Source organism: Oryzias melastigma, linkage group LG9 (assembly GCF_002922805.2).
Source record: "Oryzias melastigma strain HK-1 linkage group LG9, ASM292280v2, whole genome shotgun sequence".
In the NCBI taxonomy this organism is placed as follows: domain Eukaryota; kingdom Metazoa; phylum Chordata; class Actinopteri; order Beloniformes; family Adrianichthyidae; genus Oryzias; species Oryzias melastigma.
The window spans coordinates 1,673,696-1,687,268 of NC_050520.1; the positions used below are offsets into that span (position 1 = coordinate 1,673,696).

Here is a 13,573-nt window from a genome sequence, read left to right on the forward strand (position 1 = left end):
GTTGGTTTTGTTTTCTTATATGGGGGTGGGCCTGTACCAACAGTCCGCCCTGGGATTGGAGACCACTGCTTTGGAAAACTGGGATAGATTCCTGGTTATTATTGTTATTGACACAGAAGGGAACCACATTAGAGTTAATCCGAAAGTGAGCTGGAAGACCAGAAATCTTCACACTCGCCAAACAACCTGAACTTTCAAGGAAACGACGGAAGGGAACTCTACAAGTGTGAATGTATCCTGAGATTCATTTGTCATTTGTCGTTTCCATTGACTATGAAATTTCCCAAATTGGATTTGGAACAATAAATTTGCCTAATGGAAACACGTCCATTTAGAAAAACCTCACATTTATATAAAAGCTTTGGCACTTCAAGAAGGTAGTTTTTTAGTCTTAACAAAGGGACATATTTTGGCCACAAGAGGTTCCACGGTGTCACACAGCTCATCAAAGGTTGAGCATGTTATGCAGAATTGTTGCATCCATAGCTCCTCTATACTAACTATTAATTTGTTATAATTTGCTGTAAATCAACACATTGCTCACATCCACTGCAGTGTTTTTGAATGACTTAATGACTTAGTGAGTTGTGTTTATTCGCATAATTATGATTTAATGGAATCAGTGTAATTGCGAAACTGCGTTTTTTTTTTTAATTTCTAGAATTTGGATAAAGTTTTGAGCATGTGTGAAGAAAACTCATCTAGTGAAATGGACTATTGAGTTGATCAAAGTCCCCTTATGACAATTAACAATTAAAAAAAAAAACATTCCCAGTAGTGTTTTAATTATGATAATGGGTTTTTTTAACCAAAATCCTACAACCTAAATGTCTCAAAAGTCATGTTTCATGTTGTAATCTCAAGCCTCTGTTTCCAAAATCTCCTTTGAGGGGGCGTGGCTTTTGGTGCTCCACTTCTGATTCCCACCCCCTGATTTTTTATTAAATTTCTTCTCTTTCATAAGAAAAATGCCACACATACATGTTAAAAACTCAAAAACATGATTTTCATCAGAGGAGGATTTTAATAATCATAAATGTGTGTTATACAGACAACAATATACTTTTATTTATTCAGCCAAAACAATTAAACAGTGTTGGCACTAAGCAAAGAACATTCTTTCTCCTGCCACAGACTTCTGCGACTGTAGCTGCTCCATCAACAGCGTCTGTGAGAGATTATCCGACTGTATTTCACTCTCCAGTGAGCTGGACATGATCCCTCGCTGCTGCGCAGTCTGCGGCAGATGGGAAGTGAAGTCATCAGCACGCGACGCCTACAACGCCCGAGTTTGGTGGATGCATCCAGAGACAGGATGCTGCTATAATTGGACCTAATAGAAACAGATGTTGTGTTCTGTGGGATTTCCAGCTCCACCGGCTGCCAGGCGTTTTGTTCACAGGAGACATCTCACTGCTTCTCATCTCCACACTTCAGATCAGCGTTTTGGGAATGAAGCTGTGGATGACAGGCCTGCTAGCCAACTGATGCGTGGAGCAAACAAAACCGAGAATTGCGGGCGAGTCTTCAGGCCTTTTGAGATCTGAAAATCCTAAACCGCAGAAAGAAACACAAAATTATATCTGAAAGGCTGCAGGAGTGGAAACAGTTTTCTGACAAGTGCAAAAACAGAAAGCAAAGAGTTGAGAGCCAAACACTATTATTATGCAGAGCCAGTGCTGTACGTTGTCTAGGAAACCCTAATTAGAAGTCATTTTGCTCTCAGTCCTATCAAAGCTAATGGAAGAAGAGATATCAGATCATGGCGGAGCAAATTTCTGTCCCTATTAGAATATATCTCCGAGTGGTGCGCGTCTGTTGTTACCTTTTCACAAGCTGTGCTTGTCAGTAAACACGCGACACTAAAATCCCTCTTAGAGCAGGAAAGATTCACAGCTGACCCACATCAGCGCAATCAAACCGACGGCGTCCCGCTCCGTCCCGAACCATAAAGAAAGCACAAACGACAAGATGGAATCCATTATCCCCTCCTCTCCCGTCTGAATGAGGCATCAGCCAGCACTCCCAGCTCTCCTCAAAGCCTTGTGAAGATGCCTCACAATCAATGGGCTTTAATCACAGCTATTTTCCCTCTTTTTTCTCCTTCCAATAAAAGGAGAGAATGTCTCAACCTCAATCAACACTAAGAAGGGAGCACAGTGGTTGTGTGGTTGGGTGTTTGTGGAAGTGAAGGGTCATGAGTTCACCAGAGTGCAATCATTTATGCTATTTTCATTAGAGTACGAGAAGAAGAAGCTTCCTTTGGCTGTTGGGTCTCGTTCTGCTCCCTGCAGCAGCTTCCAGCCACTGCTGAGCTCATGCTATGTTATATTTATGACCCGTGCATCAACATCAAAACATCAGACTCCTTGATGCAGGGGTGTCAAACTCAATCGCACAACGGGCAAAATCCAAAACACAACTTAGGTCGCAGGCCGAACAGGATAAACAATTATTGAACTCTCTAAAACTACATTTTTAAACTTTAAAACTGCTATTTTTTAACATAATTATTAGCTACATATAGAGCATTACCTGCAATAATGCGAGTGTGAATCCTGTAAGCTGAATTTGGCCTGTGACGAGGCTAGTTCTGATAGCTGAAGATACTGAAATTGATAGCTAAAAACGCTGAAGCTGATAGCCAGCTAAAATATTAGTTAAATGCCAAATTAGCCTCAAAAACAAAAAAACAAAAAAACAGGTTAGCCAAAACAGCTAGCATATAGCTGATAAAAATAGCTAAACTTCAAAATATCCTAAAAAAACTGAAAAACCCTAAAATAGTTAGTAGATATTAGAATAAAATGAAAACAGCCAAAAAACTTTTTTAAAATAGCCTAAATTAGCCAAAAGAGCTAGCATGTAGCTGAAATATTAGCTAAACTCCAAAACAGCCTAAAAAAATCTTAGTAAATGCTAAAATAGACCAGTAATCTAGCAGAATGCCAATTTTTAAAACTTTAAAACTGTAACTTTTTAACATGATTATGAATAATAAAAAGGCAGGAATTTTATTCCAGAATAAATCAACTTAAACCTTAAATAACTTTAAATATTTTACTCTACATAACAATATGTATGTTGCCACCCCAATTTTTGGAAAATCGTTATCTTCATGTTTGAGTTTGTCATTGTTGATGACAGAAAATAACACTAAAATACAATAAATAACACAAAATAATGTCCAGTGTTTATGAGGTGTTGTACAGTCTAACAGCTGATGGGACAAAAGGTCTGAGGAAGTGCTTCTTCCTGCAGCAGACGTGTTCCAAAATTCAAGTCAAGGATCCTAATGTTCCAACAGTCTTTAAGCAAAATATTAATGTTTAGACGTTTCATTCTTATAAGAATATTCTTCTTTTGGTTGAAGGTAAATGCAGAAAATTCAAAGTACTGAAGCAAATCTAGCTTTGCTTGACAGACAGATGAAGAAAAAAATAATTTCACAACAGAAATTTCTGCATCAAACATACACGACAGCTGTGGTTTCAAATCAAACTGGGTATGACCAGACAACAAGATGATGGATGAGGTCTTCATTCTGTCCCGGTTTCAGCTCACCGAGCCCAAAATGCAAAATGGAAATCCTTTGATTCATCTCTACAACAACAACTTCAGGAAAAAACTGTTGGACAAATGTGTACAAACGTGTTTAAGACTCAATGTAACCAAAGCATAAAACTAAAAACTCATGTTACCCCCAAGCATGTGAATCCCATCAAACTTTACCCCAATTTGATTTTTTTAGAGATCAAGTTGAGGTCCTAGAAAGAACAAACCAAACCGACACATCAGGAGGGTCAAATCTTGACAGATCAGACCCAAAAGGTAGAGAACCACACGATACAATCACAACTTTTTATCTAATCATTATTTTAACTCTACGGAAATTATACAACTAACTGTTTCTTTAAGTTCTGGCTCAAAAATTTACCAAAAAACAAATGATTTCAGTAATCCTTTTCCTCTGCCATGATGGTAGAGTCCTGGTAGAGTCGATTAATCATAAATCAGCAGACAATTTCAGTTGTTTCTGAACTTACCTTACTAAGGAAGTCAACAGAGATGAAAAAAAAATTCATGAACAGAATGACGGTATAAGTGTTTGTCACCTATTGCAGCCAAAACAGCTCTTCACTCCAGCTTAAACCCAGATCGGGGATTTCAAGTATCCAATCCTTGAGTAAACTCATCTTTCTTGATTGTTTTTACTTCCTTATGTGTCAAACTTGATTCAACACATCAAACTGTTTCAACAAGTAAAGATAACCTCAGTACATACAAATGTGTTTTTCATTTGATTCAATTCATTAGAGGGAACAAGTCATCTTTCCGCAACATAATTTATTTTTATCTCTAAAAGAATGTCAATCAGAATGACAAACTGTGTATAGCAGAGGAGCGCTGGTGTTATTGAGGCGATAATTCACCGTATTCATCTTTAATCAGCACCCCTCAGGCAGCGAGGCGGCGATTGATTAGTATTTACTCAAGATTTAAAACTCGGGATGTGTCTGACTGATGCTCACATAAAAAATATATATGGATGTGATTTTTAAAGGATTTTTAAATCTTTAAAAAGATGTTTTTGGTTCTAAACAGCCATTTGTGATGTGTTTTAGTGATGCTTCGCTAACACAAACAGTTCATTTTTGATTGGTTAGCTTTACGTTTTGAGCTCATAAACTCAGTTTTCTCTTTTAACATTGAAGATTTATTTTTATAACAAATCTTTATTTAATTAAATGTTTAATAGTATGAAACTACAGCATTTGTTCACCAAACTGATTTTTTGTGGCACTTTATTGTGTGGACAGGGCCGGACTTACTATTGGACACAGGTAGACGATCGCCTGGGGTCCCCCAACACTCTGGAGCTGAACATTTATTAAAAATGTAAAATTAATTCTATACCCATCGTTATTTAACTCAGTCATAAAAAAAAAAAAATACCTCAAATCGCAGAAATGGAACAAGACTGATCATGTGAAAATGTTTCATCCTCCTGACAAATTAGCACATTCAATAAATGTGGTGTTTTTTCCAAATAAGAATAATGTAAATAAAACACATTTCTTTAACATTTAAGTGTGATTTCAGTTTTCAAAACAAAACATGCTTTACAATAATGTTGTCTAAAAGTGAACCAGTAGCAGTTGTTTGATGTTTCAATCTAGGGAAGGATTTTTTAGAAAATAAATAACACAAGTGCCGCAGGGGGCCCCATGTTATTGTTCGCCTGGGGCCCCCAATATGCTAAGTACGCCCCTGTCTGCCAGCATGCAGGTCATAGTGCTCCTACAACACGCAACAGTAATGCTGCATTCACAACGGACGCCATTTGTAGGTTAAATTTATGTCTGCTGCCTCTTTTTTGACTCGTGCCTAATTTACTGTTAGACAGTGTGATATGGCAAGCAAAAGGGGTCAATAATCACCAGGAAAAGTGCTGTTAAAAGCGTCATATTTGGCTACGAAAAGCACTGCTTCAAATACAAATAAAACCAAAGCTGAATCTCTCAAGAAGTGAGATGTACGACTGCAGGAAAATTTAAAATCAGGAAATGAACAGGTTCACCAAAACAATAAAAAACTGAAATGAACTTAATGAAGTGCAACAAAACCCCGGTGTCTGTTCCTCCTTTTAATTAATATAATCAATTCTTTTTTTTTTTACTGTAATTAATTCTGTTTTATTCAGGTTTTTTCCAGAAATATGAAGTCAAATGTCAAAAATACTTTTCCAGTTGTAGCTTTTCTAAAATTTCTTTCATAAACAATCAGAGAATTTTTATTCCGTCATGACATTATCCTTTTGTTCCCATCTGGAAGTTATTATTCTCTGGACCATCAAAGCTCTTCTTCCTGGTCAAATCACGGCTCAGAGAAGAGGTTGGTACCTGTTTGAGGGTTTGAAGGAGTTGTGTGGATTCCAGCCCGTCCGGTAGAATCCGGCGCCGCGGCTGATTACAGCCTTTGTAAAGGCTGAACTTTCTGCAGGTCTCGGACAAATCACTGTTATTACCCAAAGAAGTGATTGTGTAAAAGGTTCAGATGTGACGCAGAGTCCCTTCAGTGTCTTGATCTGAATAATTTAACATAGGAGAAGAAGGTGAGGATCAAGGTAGAAATCAGAACCAGAGGATGAAGACGTCAGTGAGACCTGCTTTTGTGCTGCCGAGGTTACCGTGTTCTTCAACTCACAGCAGCTTCTGTTTGGCTCTAAGCTTTTTTCCTTTTTGTCTTTGACTAAACAATGCAGCAGCATTTTCAAGAAGAAAGTTTCGAAGAACTGCCTTCACTCCAAAGATTTACCTTCATAAAGGTCAAATATCTGCTCGTCTTTCCCTTAAGTAACATCAACTTTATATTTAAGAGTAAAATACTATACAAGAATATGTATTCAATAACAAATGAATAAAACGGATGATCTTGGTTCTAACTTTTTCCTGAGTTTTAAGAACTACAAAAGTAAATACCAACAAATAAACTTACCTCATCTGCTCATGAAAGCTATAAAATGAGCTGCAACTAAAGTTGAAAACCTGATGCGTCAGAAACGGCCATTTTGTTTATGTGCTTCTCATAATATTACCTTCTTTATTTATCAATATTACAGAGCAAAATGTTTGGAAGTCATGAAACAGAGACCAGTATTGACTGTTTTTTTTATTATTTTTTTTTGTTTGTGAGTCAATTCCAACAACAATATTGGCCACAAAGCAGCAAAAGCCGTACAGTAGATGACCTGCTGGACCCTCACATTGTAGGAGGTCAACTTTTTGGCTTGCAGTCTGTTTTTAAAGATATTTTAATAGGATTTTTGATTTATATTTCTTCTCTTTAGAGATATTTTTGTAGCTTTTCAATATAATTTTTTTCTGGTTTTCAATATATTTTATTATAGATTTTTTATTTAATTTTGTTATATTTCTACGTATTTCTTTCAAAATATTAAAAATATTTTTTTTTGTTTTCCGATACATTTTTTTCAATTATTTTTTATTAATCATTTATGTGTTTTATTAGATATTTTTGAGACTACACTTTTTGATATAATTTCATCTGTTTTAAAACATTTCTAATTGATTTTTAGTATTTTTGAGATATGTCTTTGTAACTAATTGATATATTTTCTTGTGTTTTTCAAGACATTTTTAAAAATGATTTTAATATATTTTATTTTTTGTTTTTTGAGATATTTTGTGCAACTTTTATGTTAATTTTTACTGTTTTCAAGATATTTTTTAAAACATTTTGTATATAATTTGTTGTTTATCAATATATATTTGTAACTTTTCAATACAATTATTACTCTTTTTAAAGATATGATTAAAAAAAAATTTCAAGATATTACTTCTTAGCTGTTCAATGCATTTTTTTCTGTTTTTCAATACATTTCTTTAAAAGATTTGAATATATATTAGAGCTGTCAGGCGATTAAAATATATGGACATATTTTGTGAAACTTTTATTTATATTTTTTCTGTTTTTCAAGATATTTTTACTATAATTTTTTATACAATTTTTGTTTATCAATATATTTTTGAAATATCTTTTTCCGTTTCTTAAGTCATTTTTTTCTAAATTTTTTAATATAACTTTTCTTTTTTTCTGGATAATTATATATATATATATATTGTATATTTTGCCCTAATTTTATATTTTTTTCACTATAAGTTCACTAATTATTTTTTTTTCTTTCAGAACACAGAGTTTTGTTTATTCAATAAACTGTGTTCCTTCTATTCTTATTGGTGTCCAGTGTTTGTTATGTTCCCCTTTTGTGTTTTTCGGGGGGCTTTGCCCATTAGGGATATAATAGACACCCAACTTTATTACCACACCCAGTGTGCCTACTATCTATTATAGTTTTGTTCCCAATACATTCAGATACACACATATACATGTAAATATAAACACAAAAACACATAAATATGGACATTTCTGACCTGAACCGAGTAAACAGAGACCTGCTTTTCTTTACATTTTCTTCTGCTCCTTTCAGGACCTCCTGGATGATCCCTCCTTATGTTCTTCACACATAGATCCCTTTCATACTAAAACATTTTATTGAACTGTGGAACAACACCCAGATTCAACCGTTCTTCATGTTCAGGTGAGCAGTCCGTCCATGCCTTCTAAATGAACCTCCTCTCTGGAGTGAACCACCTGAAGCCGGTGGAAGCCCACTTTAATCAGTATGCTGAGTGAGCAAGGGATGTAGTGGGAGCAGTTAAGCATGTCTGGAGCTCTCCGGTGATGAATCCTCATGAACCCCAGTGAGTAAAGAAACACCGAAGGCCAAACAAAAAGCTCCTCTCCAACCTTTTGGAAGTCATTACAGCTTCACACCTCCAGTCTAGGATTGTGGGTGAATCTCAGCGGAGCTGTTAGGCTTTTTGCTTGTGTGCATAAGAAGTTTCCTGAGGCATCAATAAAAAAAAAAAATCTTTGCTCCAGCAGCAAAGTCCCTCCTTCAGTCTGTGATCAGAGCGAATGTTTGCGCTGCTGCGTTTGGCTGCAGGGCAAAGAGCTGCGATCTGCAGGCTAACCGGTGTGATGCATGCAGACTCAGATCTGCCTGCAGTGGTGTGGGGGGGGGGTGCATGCCTGTTTATCACTCTGCAGCAGCTCTGCTCTGGAAGACTCGTTTCTTTGCAGGTTTTTGTTCCTCTGAGCCTCCCACAGAGTCCTCCTGCCTGAAACCAGAACCAGCCGCTGGTTTGTGGTAATCTGGGCTTTTATTCAGTCGTCTTTGATCAATTCATCCCTGAACATCTGAAGTGAAAGACATATTTGGACGAATTAAAACTGTTTATGTCCTTGCAGATATTGAAAAATTGAATTTAAAACTATTTCATTATTTTTGTTATTAATTGGGATATTTTTCATGTCTTTAAAAGCTGTAGAATATTACTGTTTTCTTTTATCTTTTTTCTGTAATTTGTTAAAAATGCTGCTGGAAAAATCGAAGTTTCCTTAAAGCAAAAATAGAAATAATTATTTTTAAATCTTTGGTTACACTTTAAAGACACACTTCTATAAATATGGTGTTTTTAGTGTTTTTAACATGTCTTTGTAGCATTTTTTCTCACAATGGAGGACGCAAGTGAAGATAATTTAGATAAAAATGTCATTTCTGAGTATATATCAAATCATTGTGAAGGAGCTGATGAAAAATGTTAAAGAGCGTATTTGTGAGTGGGCGGGGTCACAAGCTCGATTCCGATGCACCCACTTGCAAATAGATCCATGAATGTCTTCGTTTTCCTCATCTGAGCTGAAATCAAAACTGGACGGCTGGATAGCTGCAGTCTTAATCACCATTTTTGTTGCTCCGGTAAAGTTTGGGGTGTGAGGGGCTGAAAGCTAGCAGGAGAGAGTGTAAACAGAGAGCTCTCAGCAACAGGGAGGGGAAAAGCTTGGCATTTTCTTTCTTTTTTTGGCTAAAACAACAAAACCAATATTGAAAGACCACTGTGGACGATTTGAAAACAGATCAAAAGATGATCGGAGAGGGACTTTAATTTGTTTTTAAAATATTCAACTATTTTTGGCTCAGTAAAAACTTAAAGCTTATTTTCAGTTTACACTTTTTGCTGCTTTTGTTTGCATATTTGGGACATTTGGGGCTCGTTGAGTTTGGTGCAGAATGGAAAATAATTGCCCTATTCGCCAGGCGTTAGGTTGAGAAAAGTGAAACCCACCACCCAGATGAAGTGCTGAGGACAAACAGGAGGGGAAAATCTGCTGAAAGAATTCCTGCACTGCATGCCAAGTCTGTCAGCTGTTTACACGGAGGAGGTGTGGCACAGCAGCTGCACGTTCGGATGATTATATGGAGAAAAGTGGAGATAAAAACCCACATGATGTTTTCACTTCAACATTGATGCAGCAGAAGAAATGTTTGGTTTTTAAAGCTTTTAAAGCTAAACAGGTTAAGCCTCCACCTCCCCCTAGTGGCAGACATCAGTATTACATACAGATATTTGGCCTAAAATAGGTGCTTATATGGAGTCTCGAAAGAGACAAAATGAAATAAATATATACACTATTAAAAAAGAAAAAATGTGCCATTAATTATTTAAAAGTGGCAATAAATAAATAAATGTTGAAATTGGCTCTTTTAACCTACAATGGCAATGAAATAAATAAATATGTCATGAATTCTTTAAATGTTCTATTTTCATATTTTAATGCCACATTTATTTCAACATTTATTCATTTATTGTCACTTTTAAATAATCAATGACACATTTATTTATTTATTTAAAGGTGTATATACATTTATTTCATTATGGCTCTTTCGAGACTCCATAGTTTTAATGTATGCATTTTTTTTTTATTTTAAGTGTTAAGCTAATATGGACACATTTTAAAACCTTTCAAAATTTTAAAACATGAAATATTGTTTTCCATGCTGACCTAATTTTTTTTTTAAACTCTCCTTTTAAATCTGTCAATCAAACTGTGGCAGAAAATCTCTGTTTGAATTCATGAGCAGATTGCTCTGCTGCACATGCATTAAACCCTCATCTGTTCCTAGTGTCTAGTTCAGGTGCTGGAGAAGAGAAGATGGTATCTTCACATTGACTGCAGTCAAATGAGCCGCCGTTCACATTTCTGTGGTCCAATCAGCCGCTCAGCTCCAAAAGCCACGCCCCCTCAGAGAATACTTTTTTAGCTTCATATAAACATGAAAAATGGCTTTTTAAGACATTTAGGTTGTGGGATTTTGGTTAAAAACTTCATAATAATAATTAAAACACTACTGAGAACATTTTTTTAAATTAAAAAAATGGTCATAGAGGGACTTTAATTGTTTTTTAAGTATTTTGTTTTCATTGTTATTATTTGTAATAGTTTTTTAGTTATTAGTTCATGATAAAATAAAAAAAATCCACTTTTTTACAAAAGTAGTGAAGATATGCCCCGTTAAATTCTGCCTGTTCCTGATGAAGGACACACCCACAATGAACAAACAGTTGCTACAAATAAAACATTTTAATCAAATAAAAAGACACTTAAGGACCAAATAAAACCAAATGTTTGAGCATCAACAGACAAAAAAATTAAAAAAAAAGTATTTTAGGATACAAAAGGCTTAATACACATTGTCTGAAAAACAGATTCGTTATAAAACCTGTTCGGGTACGTGGTTCTTCCTGCTGAACCATCCCGTTTTAAGTCTTTGTCACTGAAGACTCTGGAGGTCAACATGGAAAAGATCGTTGAGTTTGGGAGTGCATCCGGCGGGAAACGGCAGACAAATGATTGAACACTTGGAGGAGGGGGGGGGCGGAGCTTCAGGACGCCGACCGTCGCCGGATGACGAATGTTCCTCTCTGCAGCTGTCCGAGGTAGATCCTCATCTTCGTGCTGTCGCTCGTCTTCCTCACCCAAATCTGCTCAGCAGAGAAAAGAAAAACATCTGGAAGGAATTCTGGCTTTAAACGTTTTGAAATCAGGAAATTGCTCCCCGATGCTGCACTCCCTCTACTGGTAACTGCTGAGGACACCTGTAGAAATATGATTTTATTACAATCTGTGTCAGTTTGATTTCAGATGTAACAAGTTTTTGTTAGGTAGAAGTAAAAAAAACCTGTTTCTGCAGCAACTGATCTGCTGAAAAAGCAGAAAATCAGAATCATTCAGTTTGATAAAAGCTCATTGTTTGCAGAGAAGGTTTACAAAAATAACTCTACCTGAAATCTAAAGTTCAAAAGCGAAAATCGAATTCTGAAATGTAACTTCTAAAGGAGAGTAGCTGATTATGTTTATTCAGTCCTAAGATGGATTCACAGAAACATGAAACCAATGTCAGACGTGTTTTGTAATTCAGAGAAATTGTTTTGAACAGAAATTGGAACAAATACATCAACGTTAAAAAGAATTGGATAAACTTCTGATTTGAAGAATGTTTGGCTCCATATCCCACAGAGAAAACTGACCTCGTTGGTTCCCACCGAGCTGATGACGCAGCTGATCTTCGTGTTGTCCTTGGACTCCAAGTAGATGGCCTGGCTCTTGTGATACCTGCCGACGACATCATCTCGTCAGGAAAGATAAGAACTGCACCTTTAAAGACCGCCTAAAGCAGGCGTGGGCAAACTTTATTAATGAGGGGCACAAAGGGGTCTAAAAGTTCACAGAAGGGAGAAACATGGCTGCCGCTCCACCAGACGGAGGTTCTTGCATCAGCGACCCCGGACACTGCCAACTTCAGGAAATCGTTGAAAAACTTACACTGGAGCTCAGAGAAAAACATCTTCTGATAGAGACGTTTCTTCCTAAGTATTAGGGCCACCAAAATAAAAAAAAAGAAATCTTACAAGTTTTTCTCATAAATGTACGACTTTATTCTCGTAAATTTATGAAAAAAAAACTTGCAAATTTCTGAAATTAAAAATCGTAAATTTGCTAGATTTAAAGTCCGAGAAAAAAACTCGGAATATATATATTTTTTTTGGGTGGCCCTAATACTCTGTCGTACAACTGAAGTATTTCTTTATTTGTTTAGGGTGCCGTGGTGCAGCGGTAGGGCGGTCGACTCCTGATCGGAAGATTGTGGGTTCGATTCCCGCCATGTGGTGAAGTGTCCTTGGTGTTCGGCGCCATGAATGTGTGAGTGAATGACTGTAAAGCACTTTGGGCCTTTGAAGGAAGCGCTAAACAACTATTCTCCATTTACCATTTAAAAGATAAAGAAATAAATAAAAAAAAACCCGATCTAAGGACAAATTAAATCCAAACAAAATCTCAACAACTCATTTTCTTGTTATCACAGTCTATATTATTAGTCTTAAAGTTTCTAATTTCTCTCATTTTGATTGTCAAAATACAAAAACATGAACAGAAACACTTAAAAATATACATCTTCTTTAAAAGGAGTTGATCTGAACTGATTTGAAAACACTGATTCAGCCACATAACGAGATGAAAAACTCCCAAACTCGCAGGATTGAATTGTTGGCTTTGTGTGGTAAAAATGTCAGCTAATAAGAGAAAAAAGCGGTCTATGTGTGGATAAATACCAGTGAGAGGAAGAGGAGGAGACGTGTGTGTAAACGGGAGGAGATGCATCAAAGATAATTCCACTCTGCTGCATAAAAACACATTTCCTGTGAGAGTGACAGCAGCGGGCGGATAATTGGACAGAAAACTCCAAACAAAAAGGTCTTTCATTTTCTTTAAAGGCGACCAAACTGTCAGCGGAGAGACGCAAACAAGAACAGTGTTTGATCACTGAGAAACGTGTGTGGCGGCCTCCTCTTCCTCTGACAGGAGATGAAGAGCGAGGTTCTCAGTGGGGTCAAAACGACCCGGGTTTCTACGAGGAAACACTGAATATTTTAAGAGAATCCAAACTCTGCAGCTCAAAGAAAATGTCAGTGATTAAATGAGGAAATGTTGCCCTCTAGTGGAGACACGATGAATAACAACATGACACTCCTGCAGAAATGTTTACATTTTAAAAATTTTCCTGGGGCCCGTTTCAAGAAGCAGGTTTTGTTGGAACTCTGAGTTCGTGAACTCCAAATTCGGCAAAACTCTGAGTTTTCGGTTC

General features: G+C 36.4%; 1 protein-coding gene and 1 long non-coding RNA gene across 5 annotated transcripts in view; both read right to left on the reverse strand.

Moving 5' to 3' along the window:
• Positions 1–659: 659 nt before the first annotated feature.
• LOC118599097 lies at positions 660–2,026 on the reverse strand. The gene is made up of 2 exons (XR_004948383.1): positions 1,826–2,026; positions 660–1,552 (listed from the first exon to the last, which is right to left on the reverse strand). It is a non-coding gene; the product is annotated as an uncharacterized LOC118599097 (long non-coding RNA).
• An 8,969-nt stretch (positions 2,027–10,995) lies between these two features.
• Positions 10,996–13,573, reverse strand: part of suds3 (SDS3 homolog, SIN3A corepressor complex component) — an 11,170-nt gene continuing 8,592 nt past the window's right edge. For 2 of the 4 annotated variants that reach the window (XM_024274936.2, XM_024274938.2), the window contains exons 11-12: positions 11,958–12,042; positions 10,996–11,411 (exon numbers count right to left, since the gene is read on the reverse strand). In XM_024274936.2, the coding sequence (XP_024130704.1) occupies positions 11,313–11,411; positions 11,958–12,042 (184 nt within the window). In that variant the 3' untranslated portion in view covers positions 10,996–11,312. Of the gene's footprint in view, positions 11,526–11,608; positions 11,632–11,957; positions 12,043–13,573 lie in introns of all 4 variants that reach the window. The other 2 variants (XM_036213735.1, XM_024274937.2) reach the window with 2 other exon arrangements.